The 24215-nt window shown below is 48.8% G+C and overlaps 1 protein-coding gene across 2 annotated transcripts; it reads left to right on the forward strand.

Moving 5' to 3' along the window:
• The first annotated feature begins 3575 nt into the window (after nucleotides 1-3575).
• Mfsd1 (major facilitator superfamily domain containing 1) lies at nucleotides 3576-22918 on the forward strand. Of its 2 annotated transcripts, XM_042685662.1 has the most exons (16): nucleotides 3576-3781; nucleotides 5443-5495; nucleotides 6559-6671; nucleotides 8096-8138; nucleotides 8655-8722; nucleotides 9798-9906; nucleotides 12313-12415; nucleotides 14218-14316; nucleotides 14670-14781; nucleotides 15836-15892; nucleotides 16108-16264; nucleotides 17504-17601; nucleotides 17989-18101; nucleotides 19628-19675; nucleotides 20391-20448; nucleotides 22350-22918. In XM_042685662.1, exons 1-16 carry the CDS (start codon nucleotides 3619-3621, stop codon nucleotides 22351-22353), a joined length of 1398 nt encoding a protein of 465 aa, XP_042541596.1. In that variant the 5' UTR covers nucleotides 3576-3618; the 3' UTR covers nucleotides 22354-22918. The 2 variants fall into 2 exon arrangements, with proteins under 2 accessions (XP_042541596.1, XP_042541597.1); XM_042685663.1 differs by lacking the exon at nucleotides 22350-22918 and having other exon boundaries at nucleotides 20391-20452.
• The last annotated feature ends 1297 nt before the right edge of the window (nucleotides 22919-24215 follow it).

Raw genomic sequence — 24215 nt, forward strand, 5'->3', positions numbered from 1 at the left:
TGCAACAAAATAAAACTCCCCAAAGAAACCAGAAAATTAAAAAAAAAAAAAAAGATTTCTACTTTTAAACACAAGTGACCATGATCGTATGCACCTTCCTATGCTGTCTCTGGGAGTGAATAGCACATATTCCATTATAGACTGGCCAAAATCCAAAAGCTGGAGAATACAAATTGTTAGCGAGGTTGTGAGACATCAGGTATGTTCACCCCCCCCTCACTTAGTCATATTAACAAAGCCAAATGTGCATTGTCCCTTCAACCCAGGCACCCACTTCAGACTGAAGACATGCTTCCAGGAATTGAAACGTTCAGGCATACTGCGTATTGCAAAACAGGCCTTTTGTAGTTGCAAAATACTAGATGTAATACAACACTATAGGAGAGCGGTGTAATGAACAACTGCACAAACACACATAGAACTGTGAAGGTGTGGGAACGAGGAAGACTGATCTGGAGTATTAGGGATTTATTGTTAGGTGGAGGGAGACAACTTTAACAGGGGAAAGCCCCATCCCTGATGCTGTTGGACTTAATGCAGGACTTCAGTGACACACTTTAGGACTCGAAATGTGGGGTGTATCAGGATGATGCAGGGAGGTAGAGGTGGTTTTTCAAGCCACATGGGACTCCAAGACCTCAGGCCAGATGATTCCCGTGGGAGTAGACAGCCCCAATGGATCGGGGTCTGCTGAATCCCTCCTGTGGGATTTTATGTTGCTCTGTGGGTATGTCTTTGTGCTCATCCCTATCCACTCCCTTTTGTATGGAAAAGCTGCAGGGAAGGGGGGGGGGGTGGCTCACTACTTTGCAAAGGTGAAACCTGCTTCTTTGGAGCTATGTGTGCCCTTCCCTCCCCCTTGCTATACAGAGCCTTACTTTCCATCATTCCGTTTCTCATCCTGCTCTCATTTCCAATTTTGAGTTGCAGAAGTCCCTTTGTATGAAGTTTAGTTATAGCACCAATTCCATTTAGTTCTATTAAGCAGCAGGGCTCCTGGGACGTCTCTCTTGTGCCATCTACCGACATGACTTGAACAGCAGAGGTTTTTTTTCCCATCCCAGTAGCATAATGTGAGTGTCTCGGCATGGCTCACTGTAGGCCAATGTAATGAGAACAAGCATGTTTAGTGCATGGGCAGTGATGGTTTGTTCACAGGGCAAGGAATTTCCTTGTTTTACAGATGCTGGTGTAACTCTCCTGGTTTCAGGGATTCTTCTATTCATATACGTACTTTTGCTTAGTGTCTAAGATACACAGGAAGAGTGCACCAGATATAGTTTCAGACTTCATGAGAAATTGTCAAACAAGTACAAAGATTTCCCATGTATCCGATACCCAGACTTCCTGTACGAACATTTGTCACAGTCATCTTACCTCTTTTCTCTATTTACAATGTGTGTATGTGCACATCACTTGTCAAGTTTGAGAGTGAGCTGCAGGTGAACTCTCCTTTTTGTGTCTCTGTGTGTTTCCTAAAAACTGGCACAGCTCAGTAATCAAAACCAGGAAATTAACGTTGACAGAAAAGGAACTATGTATTCATAGGTCTTTGGCTTTTCAGATGGTCACCTGTCCCCAATAGTGTCCTTAAAGTCAAAGAAAACCAGGTTATCACTCACGATTTATTGTGCCGTTGTGTCTTTTCAGGCTTCTAAAGCCAGGAATGATTCTTTAGTCTGACTTGGATTATTTCATTTTGTATTTTAAGTAGTTCTACTAAGGGGGTTCTGATAAACATGACCTTTGTGGGGGGATATGGGTCTTTCAATTTGGGTTTGTCTGATGCTTCCTTGTAACCAAATTTAGTTATAACTATTTGGTGTGGAGTTCTTTCCCATTACAGAGTATATCGAGAGGCACGGATATCAAATTGGTTTGTCATACCAGGTGTGTGCATTTCTCACTAAAAATATAGCAGAATTGGAAAAAAAAACAAACCCTGAAGAAGCAGGTACGCAGAGGCAGAGTGCTGGGTAGAGAGGTTGGCAGAGAAGACTGGCTTGATTTTCACACCACGCCCGAGCCCCTGGAGGGTGGGTGGAAAGGAGCAGTGGACAAATGGAGGACACCAGGGAAATGGCATGGAGGGGACTGAGAAGCAGAGGATGTGCCTGCGGCAGCCCTGGGCTGGGAGAGCAGGTGGGCAGCCCTGCAGGGCTGTCACCCCTGAGTGGGGAGTAGGAAGAGGAAGAGGAGGAGGGGAGGGAGAGGAGGGGGACTGAGGGGAGGAGGGGAGGGAGATGAGGAGGGAGGGGAGGGGGAGGAGGAGGGGGACTGAGGGGAGGGGGAGGGAGGGGAAGAGGGAGGAGAGGGGAGGAGGAGAGGGACGGGGGGGGGGGAGGGAGATGAGGAGGGAGGGGAGGGGGAGGAGGAGGGGGACTGAGGGGAGGGGGAGGGAGGGGAGGGGGACTGAGGGGAGGGGGAGGGAGGGGAAGAGGGAGGGGAGGGGGACTGAAGGGAGGAGGGGAGGGAGATGAGGAGGGAGGAGAGGAGGGGGAGGAGAGGGACTGGGGGGGAGGGAGATGAGGAGGGAGGGGAGGGGGAGGAGGAGGGGGACTGAGGGGAGGGGGAGGGAGAGGAAGAGGGAGGGGAGGGGGACTGAGGGGAGGGGGAGGGAGGGGAAGAGGGAGGGGAGGGGGACTGAAGGGAGGAGGGGAGGGAGATGAGGAGGGAGGGGAGGAGGGGGAGGAGAGGGACTGGGGAGAGGGAGAGGAGGGGGAGGGGAGGGGGAGGAAGAGGGAGACTGAGGGGAGGGGGGAGGGAGATGAGGAGGGAGGAGGGAGGAGGGAGGGGAGGGGGAGGGGGAAGGAGGGGAGGAAGGCTTCTTTCTCCCTGCGGGGTTCTGTCCTGTGGTGGGTAAGGGAACTGGCCAAGACAAAGCAGGAGAGGCCAGCTTGTTAGGGTACAGCCCAGAGCACCCGGGAGAGGGCGGCGGCCCTGCTGCGACACGGGGGCCCTGGGTGGCCTTGCGATGGATTGTTCTGGAACATCTTGCAGTCCGGGCTTCCTCAGACCCCTCCGTGGAGGCGTTTTCGGAGCTCCACTGGCGTCTCGGCCCTGTGGTCCCCGCCAAGCCTGCTGAAGCGGGCTTTCCCCACCGTCCGCGACCCCTCCATAGTTTCACGTCTGTTGGGGGCGGGAAGCTCAGGAGACATCACCTGGGCTGCCTCTCTCAGCCAATAGAGTGCGGGCCCCGCCCACAACCAACGCCCATCCAGGAGCCTGGCCCCGCCCACAACCAACGCCCACCCAGGAGCCAGGCCCCGCCCACAACCAACGCCCACCCAGGAGCCAGGCCCCGCCCACAACCAACGCCCACCCAGGAGCCAGGCCCCGCCCACAACCAACGCCCACCCAGGAGCCAGGCCCCGCCCACGAACCAAAAGCCCCGCGCCTACCCCAGGCCCCGTCCCCACGCGAACGCGGCCAAACCACGGGCTGCCCCGACGTCACGTGACGACGACACGTCACCGCAAGTCAAGGCCAGCCTGTTTGGCCTCACGTGAGACCCGAGATCACGTGATTGCGGCGTCATGTGATCGCGTGCTTCATTGAGTCTCGGCCGCGGGCTTCCGTGTTCGGGCGCGTGACGGGGTTTTGGGTCCGCGGCCCGCGATGGAGGAGGAAGAGGAGGAAGCGCGGGCGCTGCTGGGGGGCGGCGCTGGCGCGGGGGACCGCGGGGCCCCCGCCACCCCCGGGGCGCTGCCGGCCCTCTGCGACCCCCGCCGCCTGCCGCACCGGCTCCTGGTGCTGCTGCTGATGTGCCTGCTGGGCTTCGGTGAGCGGCGGGGCGGTGCGGGGCGGCGCGGGGCGGGCCCCCTCCCCGGCTCCGGGCTCCCCTGAGCCGGAGGGGCGGAGGACCGGGCTCCTAGTGGCGCGTTCCAGCCCGGGCTTCGGGCCGCAGCCGGGCGAGTTCTACCCACCGCTGCTCCCGTCGGGCCCCGGAGGACCGCAGCTGACCCCGGGTCGGGGACGCGGAGGACGGTCGGATCCGCACGCGCCTCTGCGCACGCGCCGCCACGGGGATGTCCAGGGCACCGACTCGGAGACCCCGAGCTCAGAGCCCGGCCCCGGCCGCCCCGAGCCCTGCGCGGTAGCGTGTGTTGATGTGCACTTTGTCCCGGTCTGCGGACCTCTGGGATTGCAGGAGCGTCCACCGCTCCCATTCACCGTCCTCCTGTTCTCCCCCCCCCCCTTTCTCATGGATGGTTCCACAGCAGTGTTCCTTCCTCGCGCCCCGGGGCCGCGCGTGGCGTGGGAGACCGCACGCGCCCCGGTGGCCCTCCGCTCTGCCTCGGTGCGGCGCTCACCTGCCCACGTGGCCGGCCTGGGGGTGGCAGGCGGCACTTAGGACATCGCAGCACCCCGAGAGCCCCTTCTTGAGATAACCTGGGTAGTGCCTTTCCCATGGTGCGGTTCCTGATCTGCTCGGGAGCGGTTCTACCATTTACTACTAGTTCCGAGCGCAAGAACGTCTTTTCCCGGAGACGAGCTGCCGTTGTAACCAGCAGGTGGAGGGATTTGGTTTCAGAACTTTGTGCGACGGTGGGTGAAGGTTGAAGTAGGCGTGGAGGGTGCTTTGAGCTTTGCGGTCTTTGCCCCTCGTTTTTAGCCCTCGTCTCTTTTGTTGGGAAGAGGGTGCCCATCCATGCACTTCATTGAATCCAGCATTGAAAGGCTGGAGGCGTGGTTCAAGTGGTAGAGCGTCTGCCTTGCACACAGGAGGCTCTGAATTCAATTAGTACGTGTATGTGTGTTAATTTTTGTTCCTCTGTACTGGTACCTTTGTGTACTTGCAGAGTTACTGGAGAAATGGCAGCAGTATTAGCCTTCCAAACAATGTCAGTTATTTTACCTTTAAAACCTAAGGCATTAATGTCAAATCTGTCCTCTTTCTGTTTCTAATCCTTAAGAGACATTGGTTTAATTTGATCCTTTAGAACTGTTTTGTATTTTTTCCAATCCTAGCACTGCATTTCCTAAGTTGACTTGCAGATACTGTGTTTGCAATGTTGAGAATTTGTTTCAAACATTGTTTTAGTTAGAATAGCTAAGTTCCTTTCTGCTCTCAAGAAAAGTGACCACAGGTAATGAATGGTGAGGAACTGCTGAGGTTGTTTGCAAACTTTTTGGTGTTTGTATATTGACAGCTTTACAGAAGGAAAATATGGCTGCATCATAAAAGTTATAAAATACAGATGGTGCAGTGTGGTGAAAAAATGGACAAAACATTGATTGTTGACTTTGGAAGTTGTTGTAGGATGCACTGCTACCTTGTGGGAGCTCTTTGGCAACAACATCAAAAACACTGGTAGATAAGGAAGTGGTCCAAACAGTTTCCCTTACAAGCCTATGTAGTAATGTTTAATGAGTTACGTCTTGAAGACTTTTCTGTGGACCTTGCTATTTCTTTTGAAGTATTTGCTTTTTCTTTTCTAGGCAGCTACTTTTGCTATGATATTCCTGCTGCCCTTCAGACTCAGGTTAAGCGGGTGAGTTGATTTCACACTGTGGTTTCTTCCCTTTGGACCCTGGTAGCTGCAGAGGTAAGCAGGTGCATCGAGCCTGAAAAATTGAACACCCCTCTTACCAGAGGCCCAAACCACAGATACTGCTCTTAAGTTGAAATGAGTTGTCATAAAGAATTCATTCGTAGCACATGTGTGACTTGAAATTGTTGCGTATTTTAGATAAGTAATTAAGTGCTATTTTCAGTGTGTGTGTGTATGTGTGCACAGGTGTGTGCATGGCAGTTCTGGAACTTGATTTCAGGGCCTGAACACTGTCCCTTAGCTTTTTTACTCAAGGCTAGTTAACACTCTACCACTTGAATCATAGCTCTACTTCCGGCATTTTGCTGGTTAATTGGAGATAAGAGTCTAGGCTTTTTGCCTAGGCTGACTTCAGATCTCACCCCTCAGATCTCCGCCTCGCAAGTAGTTTGATGATGCATGTGAGCCACTGGCTTGTTCTTTTTTTTTCTTAGAGCATGGATACTAGCTTCTGAGTATTGTTCATGTCAGTAATCTTAATCTGGTTTTAAATCATAGAAATGTATTTGACATTTACCACATCTGGAGTATTTTCTGTAGTCCGTATAGTCTTTTTCTTTGTAACTGGGAAAAAAAAAACTGGAGAGATTGTCCCTTTGTTTGCACTCTGGGGTGATGCAGAAGCAGGTGGGGTTGGCCGTAAGGGGCCTGGCGTCCATTAGCATTCTTTTCCATAGGGCCGTAGCCCCTGTGCAGGCAGTAACAAGAGAGTAGGGACACAGAAGACAGAGGCTAGTGGTCCCCAAGCATCCTAGAGTCCACGAAGCCCCTGAAGTGACATGTGGACTCAGGAGCCCCGGTGTCGCCATTTACTGGAGCAGAGATGGTCACTCTCAAGAGATTTCAGGGACCGGAAAGACCTACAAACAGATGGTTATGAAACTTAAGACTTACAGATAGATGGTTGAGAAACTTAAGAAGTGGAAGTGTACCTGCTTTCTAATAGTTTGTCAGTTGCTAGCCTTAACTGTGTGGAAAGTAGTTTTGTTTTCCTCCCATACAGGACATGCAAGTGAACACCACCAAGTTCATGCTGCTCTACGCCTGGTATTCCTGGCCCAATGTGGTTTTGTGTTTCTTGGGTGGCTTTTTGATAGATCGAGTATTTGGAATACGGTAAGCTTGGACAAAATCTCACCTCTTGCTATACTCACCTAGTGATTGGGAAACTGTTTGTAGAGAGATCCCGCGTAGGCCTGTGTATTTACTGTGAACATTGATAGGATTGTTTCTTGATGGTTTTTCTCCTTTGGGTTGGGTTTGGAACCCTGGTTGGTGAGTGTCATTAAGATCAGGGTTAATGAGAGCTGGGGAGGAATCTCCAGAGATGATTTGTGTGCAATTTCTCCCCTCCCCAAGCATGAGACAGACAGGGTCTAGGTCTCCTGAGTGCCACATGGTCCCTTTGCTGCTGCTCTGAGCTGGTTGTAACTTCCTGGTCTTGGGTTTCCTCTTTGTGAACACGGTGAGGAGCCTGCAGCTCTGGCCCTCAGCCTCTGCCTGCCTCTGGCTATGGAACTTGTGTGAGCACTTGCCCTGCATGCTGAGGCCTAGGTGCTCTCTGTCCTGTGATGGGGTGTGTGGCTGCTGCAGACCTGAGTGCCCTGGGGATGTTTGCTGGAGGCCGAGGGGAACCAGGTGGTATAGTCTTGGTCAGGACTGAGGCAAAATGTTTTGGGACTCAGGTGAATTTTCTGGTATCAGACAACATCAGTAGAACATGGTCCAGCAATGCCACAGGGCTGTGTTTACATAGACACAGTTTCCTGAGATGGCCTTGATTGTTTATTTTGTGATACTGAGCCCCTTGCTTGTTAGGCAGGTGCTCTACCATTTGAGCCACTTCCAGTCTTTTTTTTGTTTTACTTTTCAGGTAGGCTCTAACCTTTTTTGCCGAGGGTGGACCTCAGATCTCGATCCTCCTACAGAGTTTGATGACAGATGTGCACCACTATACCCAAACTGTTTTTGGACAGGATGTCTCACATGCCTGGCCTGGCTTCTTGCCTCAGTCCATCTAATGTCTGCCTCCTGAGCAACTGGGATTATAGGTGTCAGCTACCAACCTTATCTGACATTTTATTACTGTGAAGAAACATGAATCATTACTCAGATGTAAAAATTGGATTTGTAATTATATAACATGGTTAATATTTATCTTTTCAAAAGAAGTTTTTAGTTATCAAGAGTTTTGGTCACTCAAGATTAGGATTCATTGGAATCAATTCTAAACTCAATAGAATTATCTGAAGAACTGCCATTTTAAACAGGCTTGAAGATTATTTGATTACGTTTGAAGAGATGGTAATGGCTTAAAGGAACATTAGCCATTTCTGAAGCCTCTGGGACCTTGGGAGTCTAGATGTGTAACTGGCAGAGAGCTGGGAAAGTTGCTAACCTCAGAGCTGACCACCACTTCCTTTTTTCCTTGGAGGGTTGCTGAGTGGGTAAAGAAAACGGAAATGAACTGATAGTAACAACTGTGTGACTACTAACAGTAATGTAGGAAGAATTGAAGACTTCTTTTCTCTCCTAAACAGATGGGGCACAATCATCTTCAGCTGCTTTGTTTGCGTTGGACAGGTACGAAAGGCAAAAGCATCTGGTAATCATTTGACAGTGACATTTGAATTCCTTTCTAATTAATTCAGATGGCAAAGATGTGTTCAGTGAATGTCTAGCTTAATCGTTAGTTAACAAGCGCCTACGTGGTATGTTAGTAATAGTCTTAAAGTACACTAGCATTAGTATTTTTAACTCTGCAGAGAAATTGTGATTTATTGTAAATCACTGTTTCTCTTCAATACTTTTTTAAAATTTTTTGCTGGTTCCAGAGCTTGAACTCAGGGTCTGGGCTCCGTCCCTTAGCTTCTTTTGCTCTAGGCTTGAGCCATAGTGTCACTTCCAGTTTTTTCTGAGTATTTCATTGTAGATAAGAGTCTCATAGACTTTTCTGCCTGGGATGGCTTTGAACTGTGGTCCTCAAATCTCAGCCTCCTGAGTAGCTAGGATTACAGGTGTGAGCTACTAGCGCCCAGCTTCTCTTGAATACCGTGAATTTGTTCTCTCATTGATTCAGTGTTAAACTCTACATTACAGGTCATTTTTGCTCTGGGAGGAATATTTGATGCTTTTTGGCTGATGGAATTTGGGAGGTTTGTGTTTGGGTAAGTTATGTATAACTTCATATATTTTCGTGTTTGTGAAGGGTGTTTGGCTCTTGGTGGTTTTTGTTTTTCAATGTGGGGATTGAACCCAGAACCTCTCACTTGGACGGCCACTTGGACTGCCACTGGCTGAGAAGGTGGCAGACACTTGTAGACCTGGGGGTGGTGAAGGTGCCCATGGATTGTGGAGTATGTGGGACGAACCTGAAGGAACAGAAAACCCAGAAGGTCAGACAGCGTTGAGCCTACGTGTGAGCGGGGGACCGCAGCCCTGTATATTGGCCTGAAAAGCATGCAGCGTCTTGAGCAAGCGTGGACCAGCGTCCCCCTCTGTGACCTTACCAAGTGTGGACCAGCGTCCCCCTCCGTGACCTTACCATACCAAGCGTGGACCAGCGTCCCCCTCCGTGACCTTACCATACCAAGCGTGGACCAGCGTCCCCCTCCGTGACCTTACCATACCAAGCGTGGACCAGCGTGCCCCTCTGTGACCATACCAAGCGCTGACCAGCGTTTCCCACCGGTGCTCTGCAGTGGGGTTGCTGAGGGTGGCGTCACCCAGCCTCCTTACATCTGTCCTGGATTTTAAGGCAGCATAGAAGCGACTCCCACACCTCAAGTGAAAGGCAGCTCTCATCTGGTTTGGGCCTTGCTCAGGCGTAGGCCTGTGGACAGCTTGTCTCCCTGAGCCTAGAGTCTCAGCTGCAAAGATTCGTAGAAGGCCAGGGGCTAGAATCATCTGGAAGCTCCCAACTCCTGAATTGGACAGCAGGGCTGGGCTGGCTGGAGGAGGACTGCTGCAGGGAGCACCTCACCCCTCCTGGGTGTGTATGCTTGCATGTGTGTGCACATGCACCATCTGTCACCATGGGGTATCAGCCTCCTGGCGCACCGAGGAGTGAAAGACAAGGTGCTACCCGTGGTGTGGGTGTGCCAGGGGACCACACGTATTGGCTGAAGCACCCAGGGCCCACCCGAGGTGGAGGAGGTGCAGACTCTGCCACATGGGGGGCGGGGGTCCGAGCTACGCATCGAGTGTCTTGAAGAGCAGTGACGTCTCTCTTCCCATCCTTAGGATTGGTGGCGAGTCCTTGGCAGTTGCCCAGAACACGTATGCTGTGAGTTGGTTCAAAGGCAAAGAATTAAACCTGGTGTTTGGACTCCAGCTGAGCATGGCTAGAATTGTGAGTGTGATGACAGATGGGAAGCTAAAGAGGGAGGGGAGAGGTCTTGGGGTTCCTGAGGGAGGGATGCAGGGGTGTCTTGGGGTTCCTGGGGGAGGGGTCCAGGGGTATCTCGGGGTTCCTGAGGAAGGGGTGCAGGGGTGTCTTGGGGTTCTTGAGGGAGGGGTGCAGGGGTGTCTCAGGGCTCCTGAGGGAGGTGCAGGGGTGTCTCGGGGTTCCTGAGGAAGGGGTGTCTCGGGGTTCCTGAGGGAGGAGTGCAGGAGTGTGTCGGAGTTCCTGAGGGAGGTGCAGGGCTGTTTTGGGGTCACTGAGGGAGGGGTGCAGGGGTGTCTCAGGGTTCCTGAAGGAGGGGTGCAGGGATGTGTCGGGGTTCCTGAGGGAGATGCAGGGGTGTTTTGGGGTAACTGAGGGAGGTGCAGGGGTGACTCGGGGTTCCTGAGGGAGGGGTGTCTCGGGGTTCTTGAGGGAGGGGTGCAGGGGTATCTTGGGGTCACTGAGGGAGGGGTGCAGGGGTGTGTCGGGGTCGCTGAGGGAGGACATTGACTTAGACACAGTCCTCTAGAACCAGCAGGGCATTTGCGTGGTGGCGTCTCCTGGCCTCCTGTGGGCTAGCATTCACGCCAGGTGAACATTCATGAGTGCCCCTGCCACGATGGTCACGTGTGTGGCTCTCCAGGCTCGGTTTGCACATGTCCGTCGGGACACTCGCTGTGGGCCGGGGCAGCCACCTGCCGCGGTTCCCATTGACTCCAGCCCCACACCCAGGTCCCTCCTCCCATGCCAGCAGCGTCAATTGGTTGCTGCCACTTTTGCCTTTTGTCATTTTGTTGTTTTTAAATCTTCTGTTTATTCTTTTGGTGCTGGTGCTAGGGCTTCAACTCTGGGTCTGAGCATTGTCCCTGACATTTTGAACCACAACTCCATTTCTGGCTTTTTGGTGGTTAATTGGAGGTTAGAGTCTCACAGACTTTTCCTGCCTGGCTGGCTTTGAACCTCAGATTGCAGTCTCCTGAGTAGCTCCGCTCACAGGCAGGAGCCACTGCCCAGTGTTAGTTTTGCTTCCTCCTGCTTATTTGAGGACGGCTCCCCGGTTCTCAGTCAGGGTTGGTTGTGTTGTCCTGAGCTGCCCTGGCCACTCCCCACATCCTGTGTCTCTGTATTGCCTGCATCTCTGCCATCCCAGGTCCTCTTGGAGCATGGCGCCTAGAGCAATCGCGGTGTGGAGGTTGTGTCTGGTGGAGGCTACCTGGGAATAATGCTGCATTTATAGTAATGCATCCTGGGAGGCATTTTGGTAGTTGTAAGCTCTATGAATAATTAAAAAAAAAAAAAAACTTGCCCTTGAAAAAAGTCACACTTTCACAGGCAAATAAATGGCATGAAAATGTAAAAAAAAAAAAGAAGCCATGTAAATGAACGTACAGAATGTCTTCACCCTTTGACTTGAGCCATACTTCCAGCACAGCTATTTGCTTATTACTTGGAGATAGATAATTTTGGATTTTTTCTGCCCAGGTTGGCTTCAAATCACAGTTCTCTCATCTCAGCCTCCTGAGTAGCTAGGATTATAGACATGAGGCAGCAGTGCTTCTTTATTTTTTATTTTATTTTATTTTTTGTGGTCGTGGGGCTTGAACTCTGGGCCTGGGTGCTGTCCCTCAGTTCTTCAGCTCAAGGCAAGCACTCTACCACATGAGCCACAGCACCATTTCCAGTTTTCTGGGGATTTATTGGGGATAAGAATCTCACAGACTTTCCTGCCTGGGCTGGCTTTGAACTGTGATCCTCTGATCTCAGCCTCCTGAGTAGCTGGGATTATTGGCATCAGCCACCAGTGCCCGGCTCAAGTGCCTTCTTTATTTCTAAAGCGTTTGTCATTGCGTACCATATTATGTATTTTTAAAAATCTCATTAACATGTTGTTCTGTGGTGTTCTTTATTATATCCAGCACTGAAATAGTGCTATATAGTAGCACAGGCCTATAGTAGAAGCCCAGTAGTTACGAAATGAACGAAGACATCACCTGTCCCTTTTACTGTCTACTTAGATTTCGGAACGTTCAGGGAAGGAATTTTGTTTGTCGACTTTAGTTTTGAGAAGGGCTGCACTGTTTCTTAGGAGCTCTGGATTTTATAATGTGTTCCATGTTTTCTTTGGCTGCTAAGAAATTGTGAATGTTCTGTGTTATTCTGGATGCTGGCGTTTCCCAATAAACTGCCATTTGTTTTGTGTAACTGACCTGTGGCTTTATCGTTTTTTTCCTTTGCATTAAAATTTTTAAACCTTATCTTCCTGTTTTGTTTGGAACCCAATTACACTTGATTCTCAAGGGTACCATGAGCCTTATTTGTTTCCTGCGAGGCCAACCTGTGGGCAGCTGGGCTTTCATTGGTTTCTCTTTCTAGGGAAGCACAGTGAACATGAATCTCATGGGATGGCTGTATTCAAAGGTTGAGGCGTTGCTGGGGTCTGGCGGCCACACCACCCTTGGGGTGACACTGATGATCGGTGAGTGAACTCTGAGGGCCTCATCTTGTCCCCTCTGAGGTGCCATAGGAGGTAAAGGGACAGAGGGACCAAGGGAGCTGGTTAGAGCGCCCTGGGGCATAAGGTTATGGTTTTTCCCCCATTCCCAACCCCCAGTTCACTCATTCTTTTTCCTGACAAGAAATAGCTAGTCATTTCTACTTTTTTTTTTTTGGTGCTGGTACTGGGCCTTGAACTATGGGCCTGTGCACTACTGTCCTTTAGTGTTTTGCTCAAGGCTGGTACTCTGTCCTTGGAGCTTTGACTCCACTTAAGGCTTTTTGGTAGCTAATTGGATATGAGTCTCATAGACTTTCCTGCCTGGGCTGGCTTTGAACTGCAGTTCTCAGATCTCAACTTCCTGGGTGGTTAGGATGACAGACGTGAACCACCAGCTTTATTTCTGTTTTCTTGAACTAGAGGATTGGACATCCTCGGGTCTTTGTACGTTAGGTATTCCAAGAGTGGAAGTGAAAACACACACAGGAATGTGTTCACCTAAGGTATCAGAAGTCTGGCCTCCTTTGATCAGATCCAGCCTGTATTCTGGGGCGCTCGGATTCTGTGGGAGTGCGATTGTGGGAAGCGGTTGGAATGCCTGGGTTGGGCGTCAGCCTGGGGTCTGTGTTGGCTCTCACTGTTCAGTTATTGTGGACAAGGATGTTGACTTTTGTCTCAGTCTTCTGCAACACAGAGTGTGAGTCCCTCATCCCTCAGCTCTCCGGGGGGCCCCAGGAAGTGTCCTGTGTGCAGATCCTCAGAGTGCATCCATCTGACAGCACTGCAGGGTGCACACGGCTCCCTATAGGACCCACAGAGACCAGTGCATGCTGGGGGAAACTTCATGCTCAAGTTTTGCATAGCTTTGTTCCTTGTAATCGCTTGGTACAAAAAGCTTGTTAAACAGGTGGGTGGGAAGGTATTCCTGACAGGATGTGCATCTGATGCTCTCAGTGCATCAGTGCTCTCAGCCTCCTCAGCTCCTGGGCCTCCCTCCCCATGCTCTCCAGCATTCTCCCTATCTGCGCCTCCTAGACAGCTGTGGAATTTTGGAGCCAGAAAAGACCTCGCTGTCATCAAGTCAAAGTGCCTTATTAGTCAGGTGCCGTGGCTTGTGCCTATAATCTAGCTATGCAGGAGGCTGAGCTTAGAAGCCAGCATGAGCAGGAGTGTGTGAGACTGTTACCTCCACTTAATCACCAAAAAACCAGAAGTGGAGCTGTGGTTCAGGTGAGATAGATCCCTAGTTTTGAGGGAAAAGCTAAAGGAAAATGCCCAGATCCTGAGTTCCACCCCCTAGTACCAGAAAAGAAATGAAAGCTGCTCTTATTTCAAAAATGGTGCATTGGAGCTCAATAGGCTAAATTCAGCACAGGGGGGAGGGACAGCATAGACCCCTTCTTCCCAGAGCACCTGCCCCTGAGCTGTCCCCCTCCCCTCCCCCAGAGAACCTGCCCCTGAGCTGTCCCCCTCCCCTCCCCCAGAGCACCTACCCTGTGCTGTGCCCCTCCCCTCCCCCAGAGAACCTGCCCTGTGCTGTGCCCCTCCCTTCCCCCAGAGAACCTGCCCTGTGCTGTCCCCTTCCCCTCCCCCAAAGCACCTGCCCTGTGCTGTCCCCCTCCCCTCCCCCAGAGCACCTGACCTTTGCTGTTCCCTGCCCCTCCCCCCCAGCACCTGCCCTATGCTGTCCCCTTCTCCCTCCCACCCTCCCTGAGCCCCTTGGTTTTCCTGCAGCCTGTGCCTGCTGTGTACTGCTCTTGTTAAAGTCTCCTTTTCCCCCTCAGGCTGTGTAACGTGTTTGCTGTCACTAATCTGTGCCATGGCCCTTGCGTACCTGGATCACAGAGCAGAGAGAATCCTTCATAAAGAACAAGGAAAAACAGGCAGGTGTTGGTAGCAGGCGGGGACTTGGGGATACAGGCCTCGAAGCACCCTGAACCATGATCTGAGCTGTGGCCCTGGTGCCCTGCGGGGTGTCTGAGTAGCATGCACACTTTGTTTTCCATTTCCCTTGTCTCAAGTTTGGTCATGTTTGGCAGGGAGTAGGAAAGCAGACGCTCACTGTAGCTGCCGTGTTTTCTTACATCTTTTTAAGTTAGCCTAGAGATGATGATTATGTCATTTCCTGGAAAAGTGTCCGTTAGAACTCAGTTACAGAGGTTCATCATGGGATTACAGGCGAGAATTCCTGTGATGTGTGAAACTTGCTCATGGTGATTCCTCTCTCCTCTCCAAGGTGAAGTTATTAAATTAAGTGATATCAAGGACTTCTCCTTACCCCTCTGGCTGATATTTATCATCTGTGTCTGCTACTATGTTGCTGTGTTTCCATTTATTGGACTTGGAAAGTGAGTATTTCTAACCTTCTACTTTTTTTTTTTTTGACTGGGCTTGAACTTGGGGCCTTCACTTGCTTGACAGGTGCTTGAGCCCTGTTCTTTTTTTTTTTTTTTGGGTCCGGTCGTGGGCCCTGAACTCTGGGCCTGGGTGCTGTCCCTCAGCTCTTCAGCTCAAGGCTAGCGCTCTACCACTTGAGCCACAGCGCCACTTCCGGCTTTTTTCTTTTTTGCTTATGTGGTGCTGAAGAATTGAACCCAGGGCCTTAAGCATGCAAGGCAAGCGCTCTACCACTGAGCCACCTTCCCAGCCCCGAGCCCTGTTCTTTCAAATCTTTCTTGGCTAAAGTTTAATGAGCTCAATTGAGGAAATGTAGGATTTTGTTGTTGTTAATAGCTCATCTTGTTTTTCTGGCTGGTCAGAGTTTGTGTTTACATAGGAATTGTTTATTTCCTTGGATACATTGGGTTTCTAGGCTTAAGTTTAATATTTTTATTATTTTGGAATCATAAAATTAATACTTGATTTAGGGCTGGTGTTCTTTTAAAATTTCCTCTTCATTCCTTGAGTAGGAATTTTTCCTTTTTTTTTTTTTTTTTTTTTAAATAATAGAGACTGTGTATTAATGCAATGTGACTGGACACATCTCTTTGTATGGTTATAATTCTACCAGACTTAAAGTCAGGGTTTAGGGCAAATTATTCTTGCTTTATTTTCTTCTCCTTGTTAATTGCTGGCTGCAGTCAGTCAGTATCTTTGTAGGGATGTATTTTTGTATCTTTCTCACCTTTAAAGTGATGCTGCCATTTTCAGTAATAGGAGGCCAGAGCTCTCTTGTTATATCTAGCAAAGACCTTGTGCATACTGCTCTTGAGGACAGGAGTGTATTTGGTTTTCTGAAGGCTGGTGTGCAAATTTAATGTGGGTCAGTGGAATATTCAGATAAATGCTGGAGCCGTGGAGAGAGTTGACAGTGGAATCAAATAGGGAGGAAGCAATAGGAAAGAAACATTTGTTAAAATGGTATTTTTACTTCATTTTGTCTTTTTCTCTTTTTAATTGTAGAGTTTTCTTCACAGAGAAATTTGGATTTTCTTCCCAGGCAGCGAGTGCAGTTAACAGGTAATGTTTTCAATTCTGCGAGGGTCTGTTGCATACTGAGTGTGGATCTTAAAACCTAATGTTAGAAGAATAGAGCGAATGTGGGCGATGCTGTCCCATTCAGTGTGAGACCAAAGCTGGGCTGGGTCTGAGCCCCTGAGGGGCCCTCTGGACCAGTCAGGCTTCGCCTTGCCCAGCACTTAAGGGACTGATCATGTTCCATGCTGTCTCGGCAGCATTGTGTATGTCATCTCAGCTCCTCTGTCCCCGGTGTTTGGACTCCTGGTGGACAAGACTGGAAAGAACATCATCTGGGTCCTGTGTGCAGTGGCCGCCACGCTCCTGTCCCACATGATGCTGGCCTTCACCATGTGGAACCCCTGGATTGCCATGGTAACGTGGGCTGGCACCGGGTGGGTGGGTTGGGCCGGGCCTCAGGCAGGACTGCTAGGCCCGGCTGCTTTGCCCTGACAGCTGGAGGCGGCACCAGGAACAACCACTTGATTACAGTTTCTACAAAACAACTCATTTGCCGAGTATAGATACAAATTATCTGGAAGGCTTACTTCCTTCAGCTTACTTAACACGCCAATACCCTCTGTGCTGAAGTAGAATTTGAACTACAACAGTCTTACACAGTCAGAATGCCAGTTACTTCCATTTATTTTTCTGAGTTTTATTAAAAAGGCATTTTTATCAAAGGTGGCCCAATATGTGTGAGCCCAGCATGGGTTCTTGGTCTTCAGGTTACAAAAGGACGAGGTATTCATCAAGTTCCTGTGTGAGACAGAAGTTTTCAAGACCACAGGCTGAAGTGCTGGCTTTAGTAGTAAAACTTGAATGTCTGTGAGAATCTCCACAGAAGTGCTCCTCTGGCCTGCAGCACGTGCTTTGCACAAGAATAGTTATGGGGTTGTTTTCTGTGTGTGTCCTGTGGTTCTTGTGGCTCTCTCTCACACGAGCCAGATTGAGCTCCTTCTGCGTGGGCTGTTTGTCAGGCAGCTCCGAGCCAGCCTCAGACCGATTTTACCACCTCTTCTCTGGAGTAGCTGTGATTACAGGCATGAACCACCATTCCTGAAGCTTCTCCAGTAACTTCTCCCTGCTGATAACTTCAGCAGTGCTATGCACAATGTCTTCTACTTGCTGGCCTTGGGCATCGCTTTACTATTTGCCAGTCTTGATAGGTGTAGCGGTAATGGGATTGAAGTTGTAACATTTTTTTTCTTCATTGAGAAAATGTCAGCACTGGGTGATGTCTAACAGTGAGAGAGGGGGTAGGAGGAGGGTGGACTGTCTGGTGATGTGGCTTTGATTAATTTGTAATCCCTGCTAACTACTGGAGAATCTGCTTGCCTCAAGCATGGGCCTGGACTGCACCCTGGCCCCCAGCCAATTGTGTGTGTATGCAAAACCGACCAAGACAGCACGCGCCCCGTCACTATGGGATGCTCGGAGCCCAGGCTCTGTGTGTGTGTGTGTGTGTGTGTGTGTGTGTGTGTGTGTGTGTGTGTGTGTGTGTGTGAGGCCTGATGGGAATACCATGTGCTTGACTGTTCATGTGTGAGCTGCTGGGACACCTGCGATCTGCCCCTTGGATGATGCGCGTGCCTCTCCGTCCCGCTGTCGCAGTGTCTCCTGGGTGTGTCATACTCCCTACTTGCCTGTGCCCTGTGGCCCATGGTGGCCTTCGTCGTTCCTGAGCACCAGCTGGGAACTGCGTACGGCTTGTAAGTACCACTGTGTACGGCTTGTGAGTATGGCTTGTAAGTTTCCCTGAGGGCCGAGCCCATCATGAGAATAGCCCACTCCATTTGGAAAAGTCTACCCTCTGTTCAGGATGGTGCGGGCCAGCACAGGGCTTCTCAGGGGGAAGTGGAGCCCATCCCTGGCCCAGAAGGCAGCAGGCAGCCACGCCTGTGGTGCCCAGGACACTGCCTGCCTGAGGGGAAGGTGCGGGGACCCCACCCTAGGTAAGCACCGCTGTCGTACCTGTGAGCAGATGGTCTAGTGGCAAAAAGAATGAGAGGTGAAAGGCGCGCTGGCAGCGGCGTGGCGTGGGGCTGGTGGGAGCTGGAAGAGGGGCCTGAGTGGGGTTGTGTCCGTTCTTGCCACAGCATGCAGTCCATCCAGAACCTCGGCCTGGCCGTCATCTCCATTGTTGCTGGCGTGATCCTCGATTCCCGGGGATATTTGTTTTTAGAGGTGTTCTTCATCGCCTGCGTTTCCTGTAAGTATGCCTTGTGGCACCATAGCCTACTGTTACCACTTTTTTTTGGTCAATCGTGGGGCCTTGAACTCTGGGCCTGGATGCTGTCTCTCAGCTCTTCAGCTCAAGGCGAGCGCTCTACGACTTGAGCCACAGCACCACTTCACTGTTAACACTTTTTACCTTTAGTTTTTGTTGTTGTTTTGTCCCCTGCTTAGAAATCAGACCCCTGAGACACAAGGCGCAGATGTGCCTGCTCCTCAGCCTGTGTGCGGCTGTCAGCCAGGGACAGCTCTCTGCCCTGGGATTTCCAGGAGGTTCTGTCTCCTGTAACGCTGCTCTGACCCTGCCCTGACCACGATATCAATACCCCAGCACAGTGGAGCAGTGTGATGGAAGTGCGCATGCACGTACGCGTGCTAGGAGTGAGATTATGATACAGATACTCCACAGCGGAGCAGTGTAACGTACGCATAGGTGTGAGATTATGATACAGATACTCCCTTCACAGCGGAGCATGTAATGTAGGAGTGCTGGGTGTGAGGGCTCGTGGTCTCTCCGACTGGCAGATGTCAATTGCTTCTGGGTTTGGTCTCTCAGTGTTTGCTTGCATTGGTCATTGGCTAAAGCTAGGAAGCTGTTGGAAGGCTCTAACTAGAAATCAGTATTGCCTGCAGTCTAGGCTCACAGTCCCTTTTCCTGGACCACGGCACATGTCTTCCACACTTCAGTAACACGTTTCAGTGACACACAGCAATAGTTTGAACAAACTTTCATAGACTATACTTGAAGTGTGAGAATTGAAGTCTGCTTTATAAGCTGCTTCAGATTTATTTTGCAATCCTTACTGTTAGAATTAAGCCAGTCACAATTTATAATGCCTGGATTTTTTTTGTTAAAAGCATGACCCTTAAAGATTTCAAGCAACGAACCATGCAGTGTCTTCTTTTGGTCCATTTCTGATGTATTCCAGGGAAACGTACATTCGGCACAAACTAGATCTTGTGCCATTTAAATGTGTATTTATTTATTTTTGCCATGTTAGTTTACAGTAAATTAAATAGCCTCACTTGGGAAGGGAAAAAGCCAAGTCTCAAGTTCTGAGCTCTTTCCAGGCTGTGGGATTGTAGGCAGGTGAGGACCATGGTTTAATTCTGATTAGTCCACTTCCTGAATGGCATATAGTTTCTAGACTTGCAGTCCTTCAAAGGCTTCTCCTGTTGGGAGTTCTGTAGCCTCACAAGTGAGAGAGGGGCTGCCAGGAGTTTGGAGGAAGTGCCAGGAAGGACTGGTAGGGGGTCAGGATGGCCTGGAACGTGTCACGCCTCTCCTGGGGGGGTGTCAGTTCCAGTTCTGGGCTGAGTCGCAGCCATTTCCAAAAAGGAGAAAATTCTGCTTCACTCCTTTCTAGTGATTTTGGAAAACAAAATGTGAACAGTGTTAATTTTTAAGTGCCGGTTAGTAAAGGCTTGGTTTTAGTTAGAGTTTACTTTGTAACTGAGAAGAAATACATGTTTTTAAGGGTCCTGTGTGTGTTTTTCTCCTAGTGTCCCTTTTATCTGTGGTCTTACTTTATCTGGTGAACCGTGCTCGAGGTAAGAAGTTGTGCTGTTCCCATTCAAGTTCAGAGGATCCTCCGCAGGTGTCTGCATGGCTTCCCGCCTCTTTCTGCAGGCTAGGGCTTTATTTAGCCCCTGCCATGGTGACTTTCTGTTCTAGTGATGTAGCACATAACTGTAGTTGGGGCTTCACTTAATTAAAGGGATATTAGGCTTTTCCATCTTAGAGCCAGGTCTGTTTCAGTTTTGTAATACCTTGTTTTATTTAAAAAAATAAAGCCGTGTGTGTGTGTGTGTGTGTGTGTGTGTATGTGTGTGTTTGCAGTTCTTTATTAACTTTTATAACTGCTTGATCCTAAAGGTGTTATGTACTCAGTAGAATGTAATACACATGCTGTTTGAATAATTTTAGGTCATTTCCGTTAGCTTCTTTAATATTCACTGTTAATGGATACTTATTTACTTTATGGTATATCTTTAAAAAATTATCTTTAAATAGTTGTTCAAAGGAGTTTTAATTAAATGAATCAGTTTACAAACACAGTGCCTATTAGTGGGTATTAGTATAATATTCCAAATAAAGAACTTGAAGCAGTAGTAATTCCAAACTTAAAATTAAAAAGCTAAAATTAGGAATGATTAAGATTCTGTTTTCTCATCTTGCATAGGTTATCTGTATAAATGTTTGCCTGGGTATATTGTATTGTTTTTACATATAATACAGTGGAAAGACTTTTTATTTGTGTTTTAGGTGGGAACTTAAATTATTCTGCTAGACAAAGGGAAGAAATGAAACTTTCTCATACCGAGTAAGTATTGAAAAGCTGCTTTTATTTTGAATTGTTAAATATTAGCATTTTATTTCAAGTTGTTAGAAATAAGTTTTCTTTTTTTTTGTTTTTTGTTTTTTTTTTGGGGGGGGGGGTGCCAGTACTGGAGCTTGAGCTCAGGGCTTGGGCATTGTCCCTGAGAGATTTGCTTAAGCTTGGTGTACTACCACTTAAACCATAGCTTCACTCTGGATAAGAGTCTTAAGGACTCTCCTGTCCAGATTGACTTTGAAACTTGATCCTCAGATCTCAGCCTCTTGAGTAGCTAGAATTATAGGCGTGTGCCGCTGACACCCTGTAGAAATTCGTCTTTTTCTCTTGAGTCTCACAAGCCTCTGATTATGTCTGTAACTTAGTGACAAAATGTTTGTTTCAGAAATTTCAAAAGGTGACTATGAGGACCAAACTGTTAAGAATAAAAAGCCCTGAGCTTGAGCTCTTCAGATGCACTGAGAGGTCTGTGGTAGGCAGACTGCCCCAAGTTCCTTTTCTGGACCTGTTTTCCATTTTCTCAGATCATTTCCTTTTTTAAAAGTAGTGCTGGCCACTGTTCACCTTGTCCTGCCTTCGCCATGCTGTCCATCTTTTCTGGCTTATTTAGAGCACATAAAAGGGTGGTTCATGAGGTTTAATTGCAGTATAATGGGAACTTTGCCCTAGTGGCCGTCCTGACAGAGCACAGCGGCTTGGCCTGCTCTACTCGGGGATGATTGTGGCCTGGGCCTCACATAGCTGGACAGGAAAATCAAACTCCATGTCTAACTAACAACTGGGCTAGAGATGGAGGCTTTTGAGTTCAAACATCTGTACTGCCCTCTTCCCTCAAAAAAATCAGTTTCCTGTTATTTCCAATACTTTCATAAACTGAATTTTTACTTAAAGATTCACTTTGGAGCTGGGCATCAGTGGCTCTGAGCTCTGAGGATTGCGGTTTGAAGGCAGCCCAGGCAGGAAAGTCTATGAGACTCTTGTCCCCAGTTAAAATAAATCACAGAAAAAAACTAGAAGTGGTACCATAGCTCAAGTGGTAGACCGTGCTAGCCTTGAGCCAAAGGAGCTCAGGGACAGTGCCTGGGCCCAGAGTTTAAGCCTTAGGACCAGTAAAAAAACAAAAAATCGTGTAAGTTTTATGACTTCTTTTTATTTGGTGCTGCTGGTCCTGGGGCTTGAACTCAGGGCCTGGGTACTGCCCTTGAGCAGTTTTGCTCAAGGCTAGCACTCTAGCACTTGATCTACAGCTCCACTTCTAACTTTTATGTGCTTAATTGGAGATCACTTTGAACTGCGATCTGAAGATCTCAGTCTCCTCAGTAGCTAGGACTAGGCCATTCCGCATTCAGCTGAAATTTACTTGTCAAGTAGTAATTCTACTAGAAACACATCTTAAGAAAATGATTGGTAATGCTGTGAACCTAAAAACTCGTTATTATTTTAAAAAATTGGAAAAGACATAAATACCTGAAAGTAGGAAAGTAGTTAAATATGATGCATTCACATAATAAATTACCAAGATTGTGTTGTAGAATTTTTAATGTCTAGATACTTAATACACTATGTTAAGATAAAAATGATATTCCAGAAAAGCCTGCAGTGTATGCATGTCTTCTGCTCAGCTCCTTGTGGGCGATGCAGTACCAAGAGCTGACCCAGACAGCAGCAGCTCTGTGGAAAGGGAAGGCCCACGGGTCCGGTGATTCTCCCCCGTCCCCACATTTTCCACATTATACTGCTCTGTGTTACTCATACAATCAAGAAGGGTTGTAGAAATGTCCAGAAAAATGTATTACTGTAATTTCTGACACTGTCTTCTAGTGTTTGTAATCTGGGGTTTTCCTGTTTTCTCTCTCACTCCTCTGATGATTTGCTGCATTGTCTTGTAGATGAGGAGTTTCTGTGACCAGGCCACGAGAAAGGGCTGCAGACACCTGTGACATGGAACCTCCAGAAATAATGTGTAGCTTTAAAGTTAGAGTGCAGCCCTTAGGAAAAGGAATTGCCTGGAAGGTAATATTTGTGTTTCAGGTGTACCTCTGTCAGGGTGTGTTAGTGAAGGCTGCTGTAGCCTTTGTCTCTGGGCTACTAAGAATTCTGCTTCAGGTGGATCATCAGTGGACACTTGAGGAAATTAATGAACTTCACGATTACTTCAGTAATAGCAAACATGGGATCTTGTATTGACTTAATTTTCCTGATCTCCTGGGGATGTGGCTCTTGTCTTACAGCAGAAACAAAGCAAAGCAACAGAAAACAAATTCTACAGACAAAATAACTCCAGACTATTGGTTGTGGAAGGGCTGTTTATACAGAATAAGTGATGGTATGGTAATGGTGTTTTCTTTGTCTTAGAGAAAATGAGGGGCTGGAGGTATGAATTAGTGGTAGAGCTCCTGTCTAACAAATGTGAGGCCCTGAGTTCAATCCCCAGTACTGTCAAAAAGAAAAACAAAAACCAGACTAAGCCAGGATCTGGTAATCCTAATTACTCAGGAAGCTGATATCTGAGGATCCTAGTTTGACACCAGCTCAGGCAGGAAAGACCATGAGACTCTTCTCCAATGAACTCCCAAAAAAGTTGGAAGTGGAACTGTAGCTCAGTGGTAGAGTGCTAGCCTTGAACAAAAAAAGCCCAGGGACAATGCTCAGGCCCTAAGTTCAAGCCCCAGGACCAATACACAACAACAGCAAAATACAACAGAAACGATGAGATGATGAGTGGTGGGAAGTTGCTTCCAGTGTACTAATAGTGCATCGGTGCCGGGGGCGGGGGGAGTGCTCTGCTCGGTCTCCTGTGATGAGGGACATCACTTACAGCACAGGTGCCCACATACTCGCTCCCAAGTGCTTCGTAGCCATCTGTGGATGCCAGAATGAAACCCACCATTTTGTATGATGCATACATAGCAATTAAAATAGTAAAGCACTGATTTTAACTTTCATGTATGGAAACTATAAGACAAAGTTGGAATAAAGAAAATGAACCTTGTTACAGTCACTGAAAGATTGTAAGAGTAGTCTTTTTAAAATGTGTAATTGTGTGTGTGTGTTGTGTGTGTGTGTAACTTCTCAGATGACCCTCCCTCCTTCAGTGGACGGAGCCCCAGTGCTGTTTTCATTGAAGATTTGTCCTGTGCTTTGCTGTCTGCAGGGGTTGTGGTTTGGATAGAAAATGTCCCCGGAAGCCTCCTCTGCAGGCCTGGCCCTGCAGGTGGCACCGCCAGAAGGGGTTGGAACTGTAGATGGTGGGTGCAGAGGAAACCACTGGAACCGCTTGGGCTGCATCTGATGCAGACCCCTGTTCCCGAGAGCCCAACAGGCTCCTCCACGCTGCGATGCCAGCTTCTGTCTCACCCTGGACTCGGAAAGCCCGAGCCAAGGGATCTCTAATTCCTTGTAATGTGTTCCCTCGGGTGTTTGTCACAACAGATCCTCCCCTGAGAGTAGCTGGGATGACAGACGTGAGCCACTGAGCCTAACCTAATTGCTGTATAAGGTGTTCACATGGAAATACTTGAATGAGGACGTTTGAGATTATTTTTTCTATCACTCAGATTTGAAAAAGACCCACTGTAGCGAAATGACTTGAGTGCACAAGGCTGTCCGCTGGTGATGTTCGCACTGAGTCAGCATCTTCCTAGTTGAGAGGTCCCATCTTGATAGGGTCTGATGATCCACGGGTAAAGTTTTGGGAAGAACCCACGTTGTGCTCAGTGCTCACTGGGGTGAGGGACACTGGGACTGTGCCAGCC

Source organism: Dipodomys spectabilis, unplaced genomic scaffold (genome assembly GCF_019054845.1).
Source record: "Dipodomys spectabilis isolate Male_0828 unplaced genomic scaffold, ASM1905484v1 ptg000095l, whole genome shotgun sequence".
NCBI classification, from domain to species: Eukaryota; Metazoa; Chordata; class Mammalia; order Rodentia; family Heteromyidae; genus Dipodomys; species Dipodomys spectabilis.